The 12,384-nt window shown below is 46.8% G+C and overlaps 1 protein-coding gene across 2 annotated transcripts in view; it reads left to right on the forward strand.

Moving 5' to 3' along the window:
- WIPF2 (WAS/WASL interacting protein family member 2) overlaps nt 1-12,384 on the forward strand; it is a 64,530-nt gene that overhangs the window by 36,965 nt on the left and 15,181 nt on the right. For both annotated transcript variants that reach the window (XM_039476848.2, XM_039476850.2), the window contains exons 3-5: nt 2,488-2,620; nt 4,126-4,242; nt 5,774-6,430. In XM_039476848.2, coding sequence (XP_039332782.1) covers nt 2,488-2,620; nt 4,126-4,242; nt 5,774-6,430 — 907 coding nt within the window. The remainder of the gene's footprint in view (nt 1-2,487; nt 2,621-4,125; nt 4,243-5,773; nt 6,431-12,384) is intronic.

Here is a 12,384-nt window from a genome sequence, read left to right on the forward strand (position 1 = left end):
CCTCAGCCTCCTAAGTAGCTGGGATTACAGGCACGCGCCACCACGCCCAGCTAGTTTTTTGTATTTTTAGTAGAGACGGGGTTTCACTATGTTGACCAGGATGGTCTCGATCTCTCAACCTCGTGATCCACCTGCACACAGTTGTTTTAAGATAAATTCCTAGAAGTAGAATTCTTGTGCCAGACAGTTAAAAAATTTTTTTCTTTCTTATTTTTAAAAATAATAATAATAAAATTTCTTTTCTAAGATGAGGTTTCACCATGATGGCCAGGCTGGTCTTGAACTCCTGACCTCAGGTGATCCACCCACCTTGGCCTCCCAAAGTGCTAGGATTACATGCGTGAGCCACTGTGCCCGGCGCCAGACATTTTTAAGGCTTCTTTTTTTTTTTGAGATGGAGTTTTGCTCTTATAGCCCAGGCTGGAGTGCAATGGCATTAGCTCACTTGAGCCTTTACCTCCTGAGTTAAAGCGACTCTCCTATCTCAGTCTCCTGAGTAGCTAGGACTATAGGCATGGGCTACTATGCCTGACTAATTTTATTTATATTTTTAATAGAGATGGGGTTTCACTATGTTGGCAAAGCTGGTCTCAAACTCCTGACTTCGGGTGATCTGCCTGCCTCATCCTCCCAAAATGCAGGGATTATAGGCGTGAACCACCATGCCTGGCATGGGCGTTTTTTTTTGTTTTTTTTATTTTATTTTATTTTTTTGAGATGGAGTCTCACTCTGTTGCCAGGCTGGAGTGCAGTGGTGCAATCTTGGCTCACTGCAACCTCTACCTCTCGGGTTCAAGTGATTCACCTGCCTCAGCCTCCTGAGTAGCTGGGTCTACAGGCACGTGTCACAATGCCCAGCTAATTTTTTGTATTCATTAGTTCGTTCATTTATTTTTTCCAGACAGAGTCTTGCTCTGTTACCAGGCTGGAGTGCAGTCGTGCAATCTCAGTGCACTGCAGCCTCCGCCTCCTGGGTTCAAGCGATTCTCCTGCTTCAGCTTCCCGAGTAGCTGGGACTACAGGCTTGCGCCACCATGCCCGGCTAATTTTCGTATTTTTAGTAGAGACAGAGTTTCACCATGTTGGCCAGGATGGTCTTGATCTTTTGACGTTGTGATCCGCCCACCTCAGCCTCCCAAAGTGGTGGGATTACAGGTGTGAGCCACTGTGCCTGGCCCTGTTTTTATTTTTGAGATGGAATATCGCTCTGTCGCCCAGGCTGGAGTGCAGTGGCACAATCTTGGCTCATTGCAACCTCTACTTTCTGGGTTCAGGCAGTTCTCTACCTCAGCCTCCTGAGTAGCTGGAATTACAGGTGCCCACCACCACGCCTGGCTAATTTTTTGTATTTTTAGTAGAGATGGAGTTTTGCCATCTTGGCCAGGCTGGTCTTGAATTCCTGACCTTGTGATCCACCTGCCTTGGCCTCCCAAAGTGCTGGGATTACAGGCATATGCCACCGCGCCTGGCCTTTTCTATTTTTAGTGGAGTTGGGGTTTCACCATGTTGGCCAGATGGTCTCAATCTCTTGACCTCATGATCCGCCTGCCTTGGCTTCCCAAAATGCTGAGATTACAGTGGCATGAGCCACTGTGTCTAGCCCCAGCCTGGACATTTTTAAGGCTTTTGATACATATTGTTAAATTGCTTTCTAGAAAGATTATACCAATTTATCTTCTCCTAGGTAGTATAAAAGTGCCCTTTTCCCTGATTCCTTATAACTACCATAAATGCATTCATCTCATGCATTTTTTGAGCTTCCTCGGTGTGCCAGAGACTCTATAGCAGTGAGCAATGGTCCCTGCCTTCATGAACCCTGCTATCAAGAAGTTTTTGCAGTCTTTAGTAAAAAAGTTTTTTTTTTTTTTGGAGACGGAGTTTCGCTCTTGTTACCCAGGCTGGAGTGCAATGGCGCGATCTCGGCTCACCGCAACCTCCGCCTCCTGGGTTCAAGCAATTCTCCTGCCTCAGCCTCCTGAGTAGCTGGGATTACAGGCACACACCACCATGCCCAGCTAAATTTTTGTATTTTTAGTAGAGATGGGGTTTCACCTTGTTGACCAGGATGGTCTCGATCTCTTGACCTCGTGATCCACCCGCCTCGGCCTCCCAAAGTGCTGGGATTACAGGCTTGAGCCACAGCGCCTGGCCTTTTTTTTTTTTTTTGAGACGGAGTTTCGCTCTTGTTACCCAGGCTGGAGTGCAATGGCACGATTTCAGCTCACTGCAACCTCTGCCTCCTGGGTTCAAGTAATTCTTCCGCCTTAGACTCCCGAGTAGCTGGGACTACAGCTGTGCACCATCATGCCCAGCTAATTTTTGTATTTTTAGTAGAGACGGGGTTTGCCAGGCTAGTCTTGAACTCCTGACCTCAAATGAGCTGTTTTCCTTGGCCTCCCAAAGAGCTGGGATTAGAGGCGGGAGTCACCATACCCGGCCGATAAAGGAAACTATTTAGGGTGAATTTACATTCTTCTTATCTTCCAGGCAAACACAGAGCAGCCCAAGCTGAGTAGAGATGAGCAGCGGGGTCGAGGTGCCCTCTTACAGGACATTTGCAAAGGGACCAAGCTGAAGAAGGTGACCAATATTAATGATCGGAGTGCTCCCATCCTCGAGAGTGAGTCTGAGCTTCATTTCCTAGTAGGATCCCAGGAGTGACTTGGAGACTTGGCTGGGTTGTTGTTTTTTGGGGGGCTTGAGTGGGAGAATTTTGTCCTGGAATGTTCTTTCGCTGTCTTCTCATTCATTCTTGACCCTTGGAGACCATTCAGCCTTGACCCTTGGAGAGCATTCTCAGGATAAATGTTACCGTATCACCAGACACGGTGACTCATGCCTGTAAGCCCAATACTTTGGGAGGCCGAAGTGGAAAGATCACGTGAGCCCAGGAGTTTGAGGCTGCAGTGATCATGTCACTGGGCCACTGCACTCCAGCCTGGGCAACAGAGCAAGACCTGGTCTCTCTAAAAGAAAAAAATAAAAATTAAAAAAAAAAAAGAAGGCTGCCATCTCTTACAGTAACTAATGCTCATCAGGGCACATCCTTGACTGTCCTCTGAGGACACTGCCACATTCCTAGAAACCTCTGAACTGAAACCAAGGTTGGTTTTATGATGGCTACAAGTGTCTATTCCTATAGGCCTCTGGAGAGTGCTCACATAATGGTCCCTGATCCCTTAGCCTTCTATCTTTCATCTGAGATGTGGAGAGGAGAGCCCAGATAATTATGCCGAACATTTCTTTTGTTTTTTTAATACTGACTTTCGCTCTTGTTGCCCAGGCTAGAATACAGTGGCAGGGTCTTAGCTTCCTATAACCTCTGCCTCCTGGGTTCAAGCAGTTCTCATGCCTCAGCCTCCCAAGTAACTGGGATTGCGTGCCACCACACCTGGCTAATTTTTTGTATTTTTATTAAAGATGGGGTTTCACCATGTTGGCGAGGCTGGTCTTGAACTTCTGACCTCAGGTGATCCACCTGCCTTGGCCTCCCAAAGTGCTGAGATTACAGGCCTGAGCCTCTGCACCTGGCCCCTAAACATTTATTTAACCCACTTACCTCTTTGCCCTAAATAAAGGAAGATTGAACACTTGTTTCTTTTTGTTCGTTCTCTTTCATCACAACAAAGAGTTTCATCTCTATACAAAGCTGTGGAGCAGAGAGGCCTAGCTTTTTTTTTTCTTTTCTTTCTTTATTTTTTGAGACAGGGTCTCACTCTGTTTGTTGCTCAGGCTGGAATGCAGTGGTACGATCACAGCTCACTGTACCCTCAACTTCCCAGGCTCAATTGATCCTCCCATCTCAGCCCCCTGAGTAACTGAGACCATATAGGCATGCATCACCATGCCTGGGTAATTTTTGAAATTTTTGTAGAGACAGAGTCTTACTATATTGCCCAGGCTGCTCTTAAACTCCTGAGCTTAAGTAATCCTCCTGTCTTGCCTTCCCAAAATGCTGGGATTATAGGCATGAGTCCCTGTGCCAGGCCTGCTTTTTTAAATAGAAGGGCAAAAGCAAGACTGGTAACTCCAATAGGCCAGATAGGGGAGGGGTTTCCCCTCCTGATTGACTTGGTCACCAGCTCAGAGCATATGAAATGAAAACTTTACTGGTATGCTTTCCAGAGCCTAAAGGAAGCAGTGGTGGCTATGGCTCTGGAGCAGCTGCCCTGCAGCCGAAGGGAGGTCTCTTCCAAGGAGGAGTGCCGAAGCTTCGACCTGTGGGAGCCAAGGACAGTTCAGGTATCTGATGAGTACTTTCGAGGGATATTTCCCTGGTGTGTTAATTTCTGAATTGTCCCAGGTGGGCCATCTCAGGTTGAGGAGTGTGGTGGAGGTGGGGGGTGAGGGGAGAAAGACTTGGGAGCAAGGGAGGAGTTATAGAACAGAATACAGCAAAATCTGAGGGATTAAATGAAAGTGTATTCAATTTGGATAAAGAAAATGTGGTATATATACACTAGAATATTATTCAGCCTTAAAAAAGAAGGAAACTTCTGTCATTTCTGATAATACGGATGAACCTGGAGGACAGCACGCTAAGTGAAATAAGCCAGGCACAAAAAGACAAATACTACATGATCTCATTTATATGTGGGATCTGAAACAGTTGAATTCATTCCCAGAAGTAGAAAGTGAAATATTGGTTACTAGAGGCTGGGCAGTAGGAGTTGGGATGGGGAAAGGGGAGATGTTGGTCACAGGTTACAAAGTTTCAGTTAGACAGGAGGGGTAAGTTTTAGTGATCCATTGCAGTAGTCCTCAGTCTTTTTGGCACCAGGGACTGGTTTCATGGGAGGCAGGTTTTCCACAGATAGTGGGTGGGGGATGGTTTTTGGATGAAACCATTCCACCTCAGATTGTCAGGCATTAGATTCTCATAAGGGGCATACAATGTAGATCCCTCACATGTGCTGTTTACAGTAGGATTTGCCCTTCTATGAGAATCGAGCCCACCTGCTGGTCTGACAGGAGGCGGAGCTCAGGCAGTAATGCTTCTTGCTCACCTCCTGCTGTGTGCTTGGTTCTTGAAAAGGTCGCTGGCCCCAGGGCTTGGCGACCCCTGATCTGTTGCACAGCTTGGTGACTATACTTAATGTATATTTCAAAATTGCTAAAAGAGTAGATTTTATTTTATTTATTCCTTTTGTTTTTTTTCCTGAGACGGAGTCTTGCTCTGTTTGCCAGGCTGGAGTACAGTGGTGTGATCTCAGCTCACTGCAACTTCTGCCTCTCAGGTTCAAGCCATTCTCCTGCCTCAGCCTCCTGAGTAGCTGGGATTACAGGTGCAGGCTACCACGTCCGGCTAATTTTGTGTTTTTATAGAGAAGGGTTTTCTCCATGTTGGCCAGGCTGGTCTCAAACTCCTGACCTCAAATGATCTGCCTGCCTCAGCCTCCCAAAGTGCTGGGATTTCAGGCATGAGCCACCGCACCTGGCGTAGAGTAGATTTTAAGTGTTTTCACCATAAAAAAACAAATATGTGAGGTGATGGATATGTTAATTATTTAATTTTGATTTAATCATTCCACAGTGAATACATGTAACAAGACATTGTACCCCATAAATACATACAGTTATTACTTGGCAAAAATAAAGTAAAAATTTAAAATAAATAACAGTGTATCCTGGGCCTGAAACCATGTTAAAACCCAGAACTATGTAAGTCCTTTTCTTGCTGCCATGCAGGTTGCACTGAGGAGCTGGATAAGGTAGAGATACTGACCAGCATCTTTCTAGCTCTGTTGACCTTGCGTTGTCTGTGTATTTGTAGAGAATCTAGCTGGTAAGCCAGCCCTGCAGGTCCCCAGTTCTCGAGCTGCTGCCCCAAGGCCTCCAGCGTCTGCAGCCAGCGGGCGTCCTCAGGATGATACGGACAGCAGCCGGGCCTCACTCCCAGAACTGCCCCGGATGCAGAGACCCTCTTTACCGGACCTCTCTCGGCCCAATACCACCAGCAGTACAGGCATGAAGCACAGCTCCTCCGCCCCTCCCCCACCACCCCCCGGACGGCGTGCCAATGCACCCCCCACACCTCTGCCTATGCACAGCAACAAAGCCCCTGCCTACAACAGAGAGAAACCCTTGCCGCCGACACCTGGACAAAGGCTTCACCCTGGTCGAGAGGGACCTCCTGCTCCACCCTCAGTCAAACCACCTCCTTCCCCTGGGAATATCAGAACGGGACCAAGTGGCCAGTCTCTGGCTCCTCCTCCTCCGCCTTACCGCCAGCCTCCTGGGGTCCCTAATGGACCCTCTAGCCCCACTAATGAGTCAGCCCCTGAGCTGCCACAGAGACACAATTCTTTGCATAGGAAGACAGCAGGGCCTGTCAGAGGCCTAGCACCTCCTCCACCCACCTCAGCCTCCCCCTCTTTACTGAGTAATAGGCCACCTCCCCCAGCCCGAGACCCTCCCAGTCGGGGAGCAGGTAAGTGCTTGGAAGCACCTTTTTCCCTATCATGCTGCGAATTTATTTTATTTTTCCCCAGAGCACTCCTAGAAGACAATGATTTATTTATTCATTCAACTGAGTTTTTAATGTGTCAGATTTGTTGACAGGGAAACAGTAATAAATAGAAAAGACAATTCCTGTTTTGGACAATCAAACTAGTAGAATACGTAAATACATAGTATATAGTATGCTTTAGAGGATTATAAAGCAGAGTGGAGGAATAAGATATACTGGGTGGGAGGTTGGATGATGATTTCTTAAATTGGAGAAGTGGGGAGAGAGTCAGGACAGTCCTTACTGATACGGTAAAAATTTGACAAAGTAAGAAAGCGTAGTACATAAGATTGATTGCCAAAAAGAAAAGGAAAATAAAATTTGACAAAGATCTGAAGAAAATGATGAGTGAACTTAGTAGTTATCTAGGAGAACAGCTGTTGCAGGCAGTGGGAACAACAAATGCAAAGGCTCCTAAGGCGGAAGGATTCCTGAAACCTTTTGGGGACAGCAAGGGGACCACTGTGACAAGACTAGAGAGAGAGAGGGGAGGGAAGAGTGGTAGGATGTGGAGGTTGGGAAGCTGGAGCTGCAGGGGAAAACTGCAGGACTTTGTAGAGACCTTGGGTTTAGCTGTGTGTGAGATGGAAAGCCACTGGAGGGGTTTAAACAGAAGTAGTATGATTTGATTCACCCTTTAAAAAGATCGCTAGCTCCTGTGTTGAGAACAGACTGCGCGAGGACAAAGGTGACAAAAGGAGACCAGTTACTGTGCTGTCGCAATAAATGGCCGGATGGTTAGGACTGCTGCAATTCTGTGGGAAGATAGATGTTCAGTTCGGGACAAGTTTGAGATACCTGCTAGGTACTCAAGAGATAATTAAGTGGTAATTGGCTATCAGACGCCAAAGTTGAGGGGAGAGGTCTTGGCTCGAGAGAGATGTTTGAATGGTATCAAAGACCACATTCTGGATGAAGTCACTTAAGGAGTGAGTATAGATAAGAAGAGGCCTAGGAGGCCGAGGCAGAATCGCTTGGGCTGAGGCCTCACCTTCCTACATTAGAGGCAAGAGAGATGAAGAATACCTAATAGAGGAAATAGAAAACTTGTAGTGAGGACGGAAGGAGAAAAACCAAGAGTGTGATGGAAAAACTCCAAGGTAGAGTAAGTGGTCCACTGTGTCCAGTGCTGCAGATGGGTCAGGTAAGTCGAAGACTGAGAACTGGCATTGGTGTTAGTATCATGGGACCCTTTTGAGTAGTTGCAGTGGAGTGGTGAAGGTTAAAAGTGAAAGCTTAATTGGAGTGGGTTCAAGAATGCAGGAATAGGAGGAAAGGAATTGGAGATAGCAATATAGAAATCTCTTAAGGAGTTTGCTGTAAAGTCCGGGAGAGAGGGCTGAAGTGGAGTGATTGTTGGAGGAAAATATTGGGTTGAAAGCTGGCTTTTTTTCCCATCCCAAGATGGGAGACCTGTTTGTATGCTGATGGAATTCATAGCATGAAACTTAGTAGAGGGAAAAAATTGAATGAGAGAGAGGACAAATTGCCTTAATCGTGACCTTGAGGCCAGAGAAGAGGGAAGGTGATCCATAGGTAAGGGGTTGGCCTTAGACAGGAACGTAGTTCTTCCATAGTTACAGGAGGGGAGGCAGAGTATAGGCTTAGAAGCAAGTGGTTAGGTGGGTGTAGTGGTAGAAGCATGTGGAAAGTTTCTTCTAATTTGCTTCTGTTTTCTCAGTGAAATGGAAAGCCAAGAACATCAGCTGTGATTGAGGCGAGGGAAGGAGGAGAGTTGAGGAGAGAGAAGAGGCTTGAAATGGTCATCTGGAGCGTGGGAGAGTGGGTGGACGAGGGAGGTGTGCTCAGATAGGCAACCACGTGAAGGGCCCACTTGAGACTATGGGCCATACATTTCACATGAGATTAATTAGTGTCATGTGTGTTCAGCTGTAATTTTCAGGTACAAAATAAGAGTAGAGCTGTATTTAACCAGTGTTAGCATTTTTTAGGCATGTGCGACTATAAGGGAGAGTGGGGCAGGAAGTGAAGGGTGTATGTGAGGGAGTGATTGCAATAATGGAGCCTAAGCTGGCTGAGGAGGGAATTTAGGAACCCTGGAAAAAGTAGAAGAGGTTGTGTAATCTCCTTAAAAAATAGCATAACTGAAATTTCAGAGCGAGGGAGACCATGAAAGCTCTCTGGGGCCTTACTGGACCTAGGAATTTTCGCTCCCATATCCTTATATCATTAGACTTTGAGCTATACCCTCCACAAACAGCTTCTTAGCTTTTATTTATTTACTTGTTTGTGTTTTGAGACAGAGTCTTGCTGTGTCACCTAGGCTGGAAGGCAGTAGTGCAGTCTCTCCTCACTGCAACCTCTGCCTCCCAGGTTCAAGCAAGTCTCATGTCTTAGCCTCCCAAGTAGCTGGAATTACAGGCACGTACCACCATACCCAGCTAATTTTTGTATTTTTAGTAGATACAGTAATGAGGTTTTACCATGTTAGCCGGGCTGGTCCCAAACTCCAGCCCTCAAGTGAGCCACCATGCCCAGCCCTTAGCTTTTATTCTAAAGTCAGTTTCTACAGGCATAGAACGAATAAGAAATTATTTCATGGAGTCCAGGCATGGTGGCTCATGCCTGTAATCCCAGCACTTTGGGAGGCCGAGGCAGGTGGATCGCTTAAGTCCAGGAGTTCGAGACCAGCCTGGGCAACGTGGGAAAACCCTGTCTCTACAAAAATATAATTTAAAAAAAATTGGCCTGGCATAGTAGTGCATGCATACAGTCCCAGCTACTCGAAAGGCTGAGGTGGGAAAACCACTTGAACCTGGGAGGTGGAGGTTGCAGTAAGCCATGATGGTGCCACTGCACTTCAGCCTGGGCAACAGAGCAAGAATGTGTCTCAAAAAAAAAAAAAAAAAAAGGTTATATCGCCGGGCGCGGTGGCTCAAGCCTGTGGAATCCCAGCACTTTGGGAGGCTGAGGCGGGTGGATCACTAGGTCAAGAGATCGAGACCATCCTGGTCAACATGGTGAAACCCCGTCTCTACTAAAAATACAAAAAATTAGCTGGGCATGGTGGTGCGTGCCTGTAATCCCAGCTACTCAGGAGGCTGAGGCAGGAGAATTGCCTGAGCCCAGGAGGCGGAGGTTGCGGTGAGCCAAGATCACGCCATTGCACTCCAGCCTGGGTAACAAGAGCAAAACTCCGTGTCAAAAAAAAAAAAAAAAAAAAAGGTTATATCATCAAGTAGCAGGTATTAAAAGCCCATTAGCCTGTGTGCAGCTGCTTGGTTAGGTACATACAGATTTGTACTCTGGCAGCTGGCCATCTAACACAGGGGAGCCAAACAGTGGCCTGCTGCATTCCTGATCCCATACCTCCCTAGCTTTAGCCATAGGAGGTAGTTCTAAGGTGGCTCTTGATTCTATAAAGTTCAGGTTTGACAGTTTTTTTTTTTAACTTAGGGATTTTACAGAAGACCCTTTGTCTGAGCAAAGCTTATATCTTTCTGACCTCATTCAGGAATAGAAGAAGAGAAAAAATGCAATTTCCATAGGTTGAGCTGAGTACTTTTAAATGTCTGCAGGCTTTCTTGCTTCCCACTTCTCCGTTCTTCCTCTGTGGTAGCTAAGACTGCAGGGGCATGCCACCATGTATGGCTCATTAAAAAAAAAAAAAAAAATTTTTTTTTTTTCTGGACAGAGTCTCGCTCTGTCACCCAGGCTGGAGTACAATGGCGCAATCTCAGCTCACTGCAACCTCCACTTCCCGGGTTTAGGCAATTCTCTGCCTCAGTCTCCCGAATAGCTGGGATTACAGGCATGTGCCACCATGCCTGGCTAATTTTTGGTATTTTTAGTAGAGACGGGGTTTCTCCATCTTGGCCAGGCTGGTCTTGAACTCCTGACCTCGTGATCCGCCTGCCTCAGGTTCCCAAAGTGCTGGGATTGCAGGCATGAGCCACCATGTGCAGCCCCCCAGTTTTTTTTTTTTTTTTTAAAGATGAGGTCTCACTATGTTGCCCAGGCTGGACTCAAACTCTTGGGCTCAAGCCATCCTCCTACCTTGGCCTCCCGAAGCCCTGGAATTACAGGTGTGAGCAGTTGTACCTGGCTAGAGCAGCAATGCTTAAGAATGATAAACTAGGGCCGGGCGCGGTGGCTCAAGCCTGTAATCCCAGCACTTTGGGAGGCTGAGGCGGGTGGATCACACTGTCAAGAGATCGAGACCATCCTGGTCAACAAGGTGAAACCCCATCTCTACTAAAAATACAAAACATTAGCTGGGCATGGTGGCGTGTGCCTGTAATCCCAGCTACTCAGGAGGTTGAGGCAGGAGAATTGCCTGAACCCAGGAGGCGGTGAGCCGAGATCGCGCCATTGCACTCCAGCCTGGGTAACGAGAGTGAAACTCCGTCTCAAAAAAAAAAAAAAATGATAAACTAGAAAAAAATTGAGATATTTTTGTCAGTGATCACTTGAGCATTGCCTCAGTTTGTTGTGTGACATTGGACAGATCATTGATTCGTTTTCTCATCTGTAAAATATACATTTGAAAAGTACAGTGGTGGTAAAGCACAGTGGCTCACACCTGTAATCCCAGTGCTTTGGGAGGCCGAGGCAGGAGGATCTCTTGAGACTGGGAGTTCAAAACCAGCATGAGCAATATGGCGAAACCTTATTTTTACAAAAAATAAAAAAACTAGGCTGGGCACGGTGGCTCACTCCTGAAATCCTAGCACTTTGGGAGGCTGAGGTGAGTTCAAGACCAGACTGGCCAACATGATGAAACCCCATCTCTACTAAAACACAAAAATTAGCCAGGCATTGATGGTGGCTGCCTGTAATCCCAGCTACTGGGGAGGCTGAGACAGGAGAATTGCTTGAACCTGGAAGATGGTTGCAGTGAGCCGAGATCACACCACTGTACTCCAGCCTGGGTGGCTGAGTGAGACTCCATCAGTGAATCAATCAGTCAGTCAAGCCCGGCATGGCAGCGTGTGCCTGTGGTCCTAGCTACTTGGGATGCTGAGATGGGAGGATCACTTGAGCCGAGGAGGCAGAGGCTGCAGAGAGCTGAGACCATGCGGCTGTACTCCAGCCTAGGCAGCAGAGCAAGACCCTTCCTCAAAAAAAAAAAAAAAAAAAAAAAAAAAAAAAAGGCCGGGCGCGGTGGCTCACGCCTATAATCCCAGCACTTTGGGAGGCTGAGGCGGGTGGATCACAAGGTCAAGAGATCGAAACCATCCTGGTCAACATGGTCTCTACTAAAAATACAAAAATTAGCTGGGCATGGTGGTAAGTGCCTGTAGTTCCAGCTACTTGGGAGGCTGAGGCAGGAGAATTGCTTGAACCCAGGAGGTGGAGGTTGCAGTGAGCCGAGATAGTGCCATTGCGCTCCAGCCTAGGTAACAAGAGCGAAACCCTATCTCAAAAAAAAAAAAAAAGACCCACCCAAAACTAGCTTTATTGATTAATATAGTTTGTTTCAATAATTTTTTTCTTTGCAGAGTAAAACTTTTTTTTTTTTTTTTTGAGACAGAGTCTCACTCTGTTGCCAGGCTGGAGTGCAAGTGGCATGATCTCAACTCACTGTAGCCTCTGACTCCTGGGTTCAAGTGATTCTCCTGCCTCAGCCTCCCGAGTAACCGGGACTACAGGCACATGCCACTAAACCCAGCTAATTTTTTGTATTTTTAGTAGAGACGGTGTTTCACCATGTTGGCCAGGTTGGTCTTGATCTCCTGACCTCATGATCTACCTGCCTCGCCTCCCAAAGCAGTGGGATTACAGGCATGAGCCACCATGCCTGGCCTTTAACACTGTTCATTTTTAAGAGAATTTAAAAACAACTGAAACCATCATGATTTTTTCAAAATGAGGGTTAATCTTGGATTACAAAAGGCTGTCTCTCATCCTAGGAC

This window comes from Saimiri boliviensis, chromosome 17 (genome assembly GCF_048565385.1).
Source record: "Saimiri boliviensis isolate mSaiBol1 chromosome 17, mSaiBol1.pri, whole genome shotgun sequence".
NCBI classification, from domain to species: Eukaryota; Metazoa; Chordata; class Mammalia; order Primates; family Cebidae; genus Saimiri; species Saimiri boliviensis.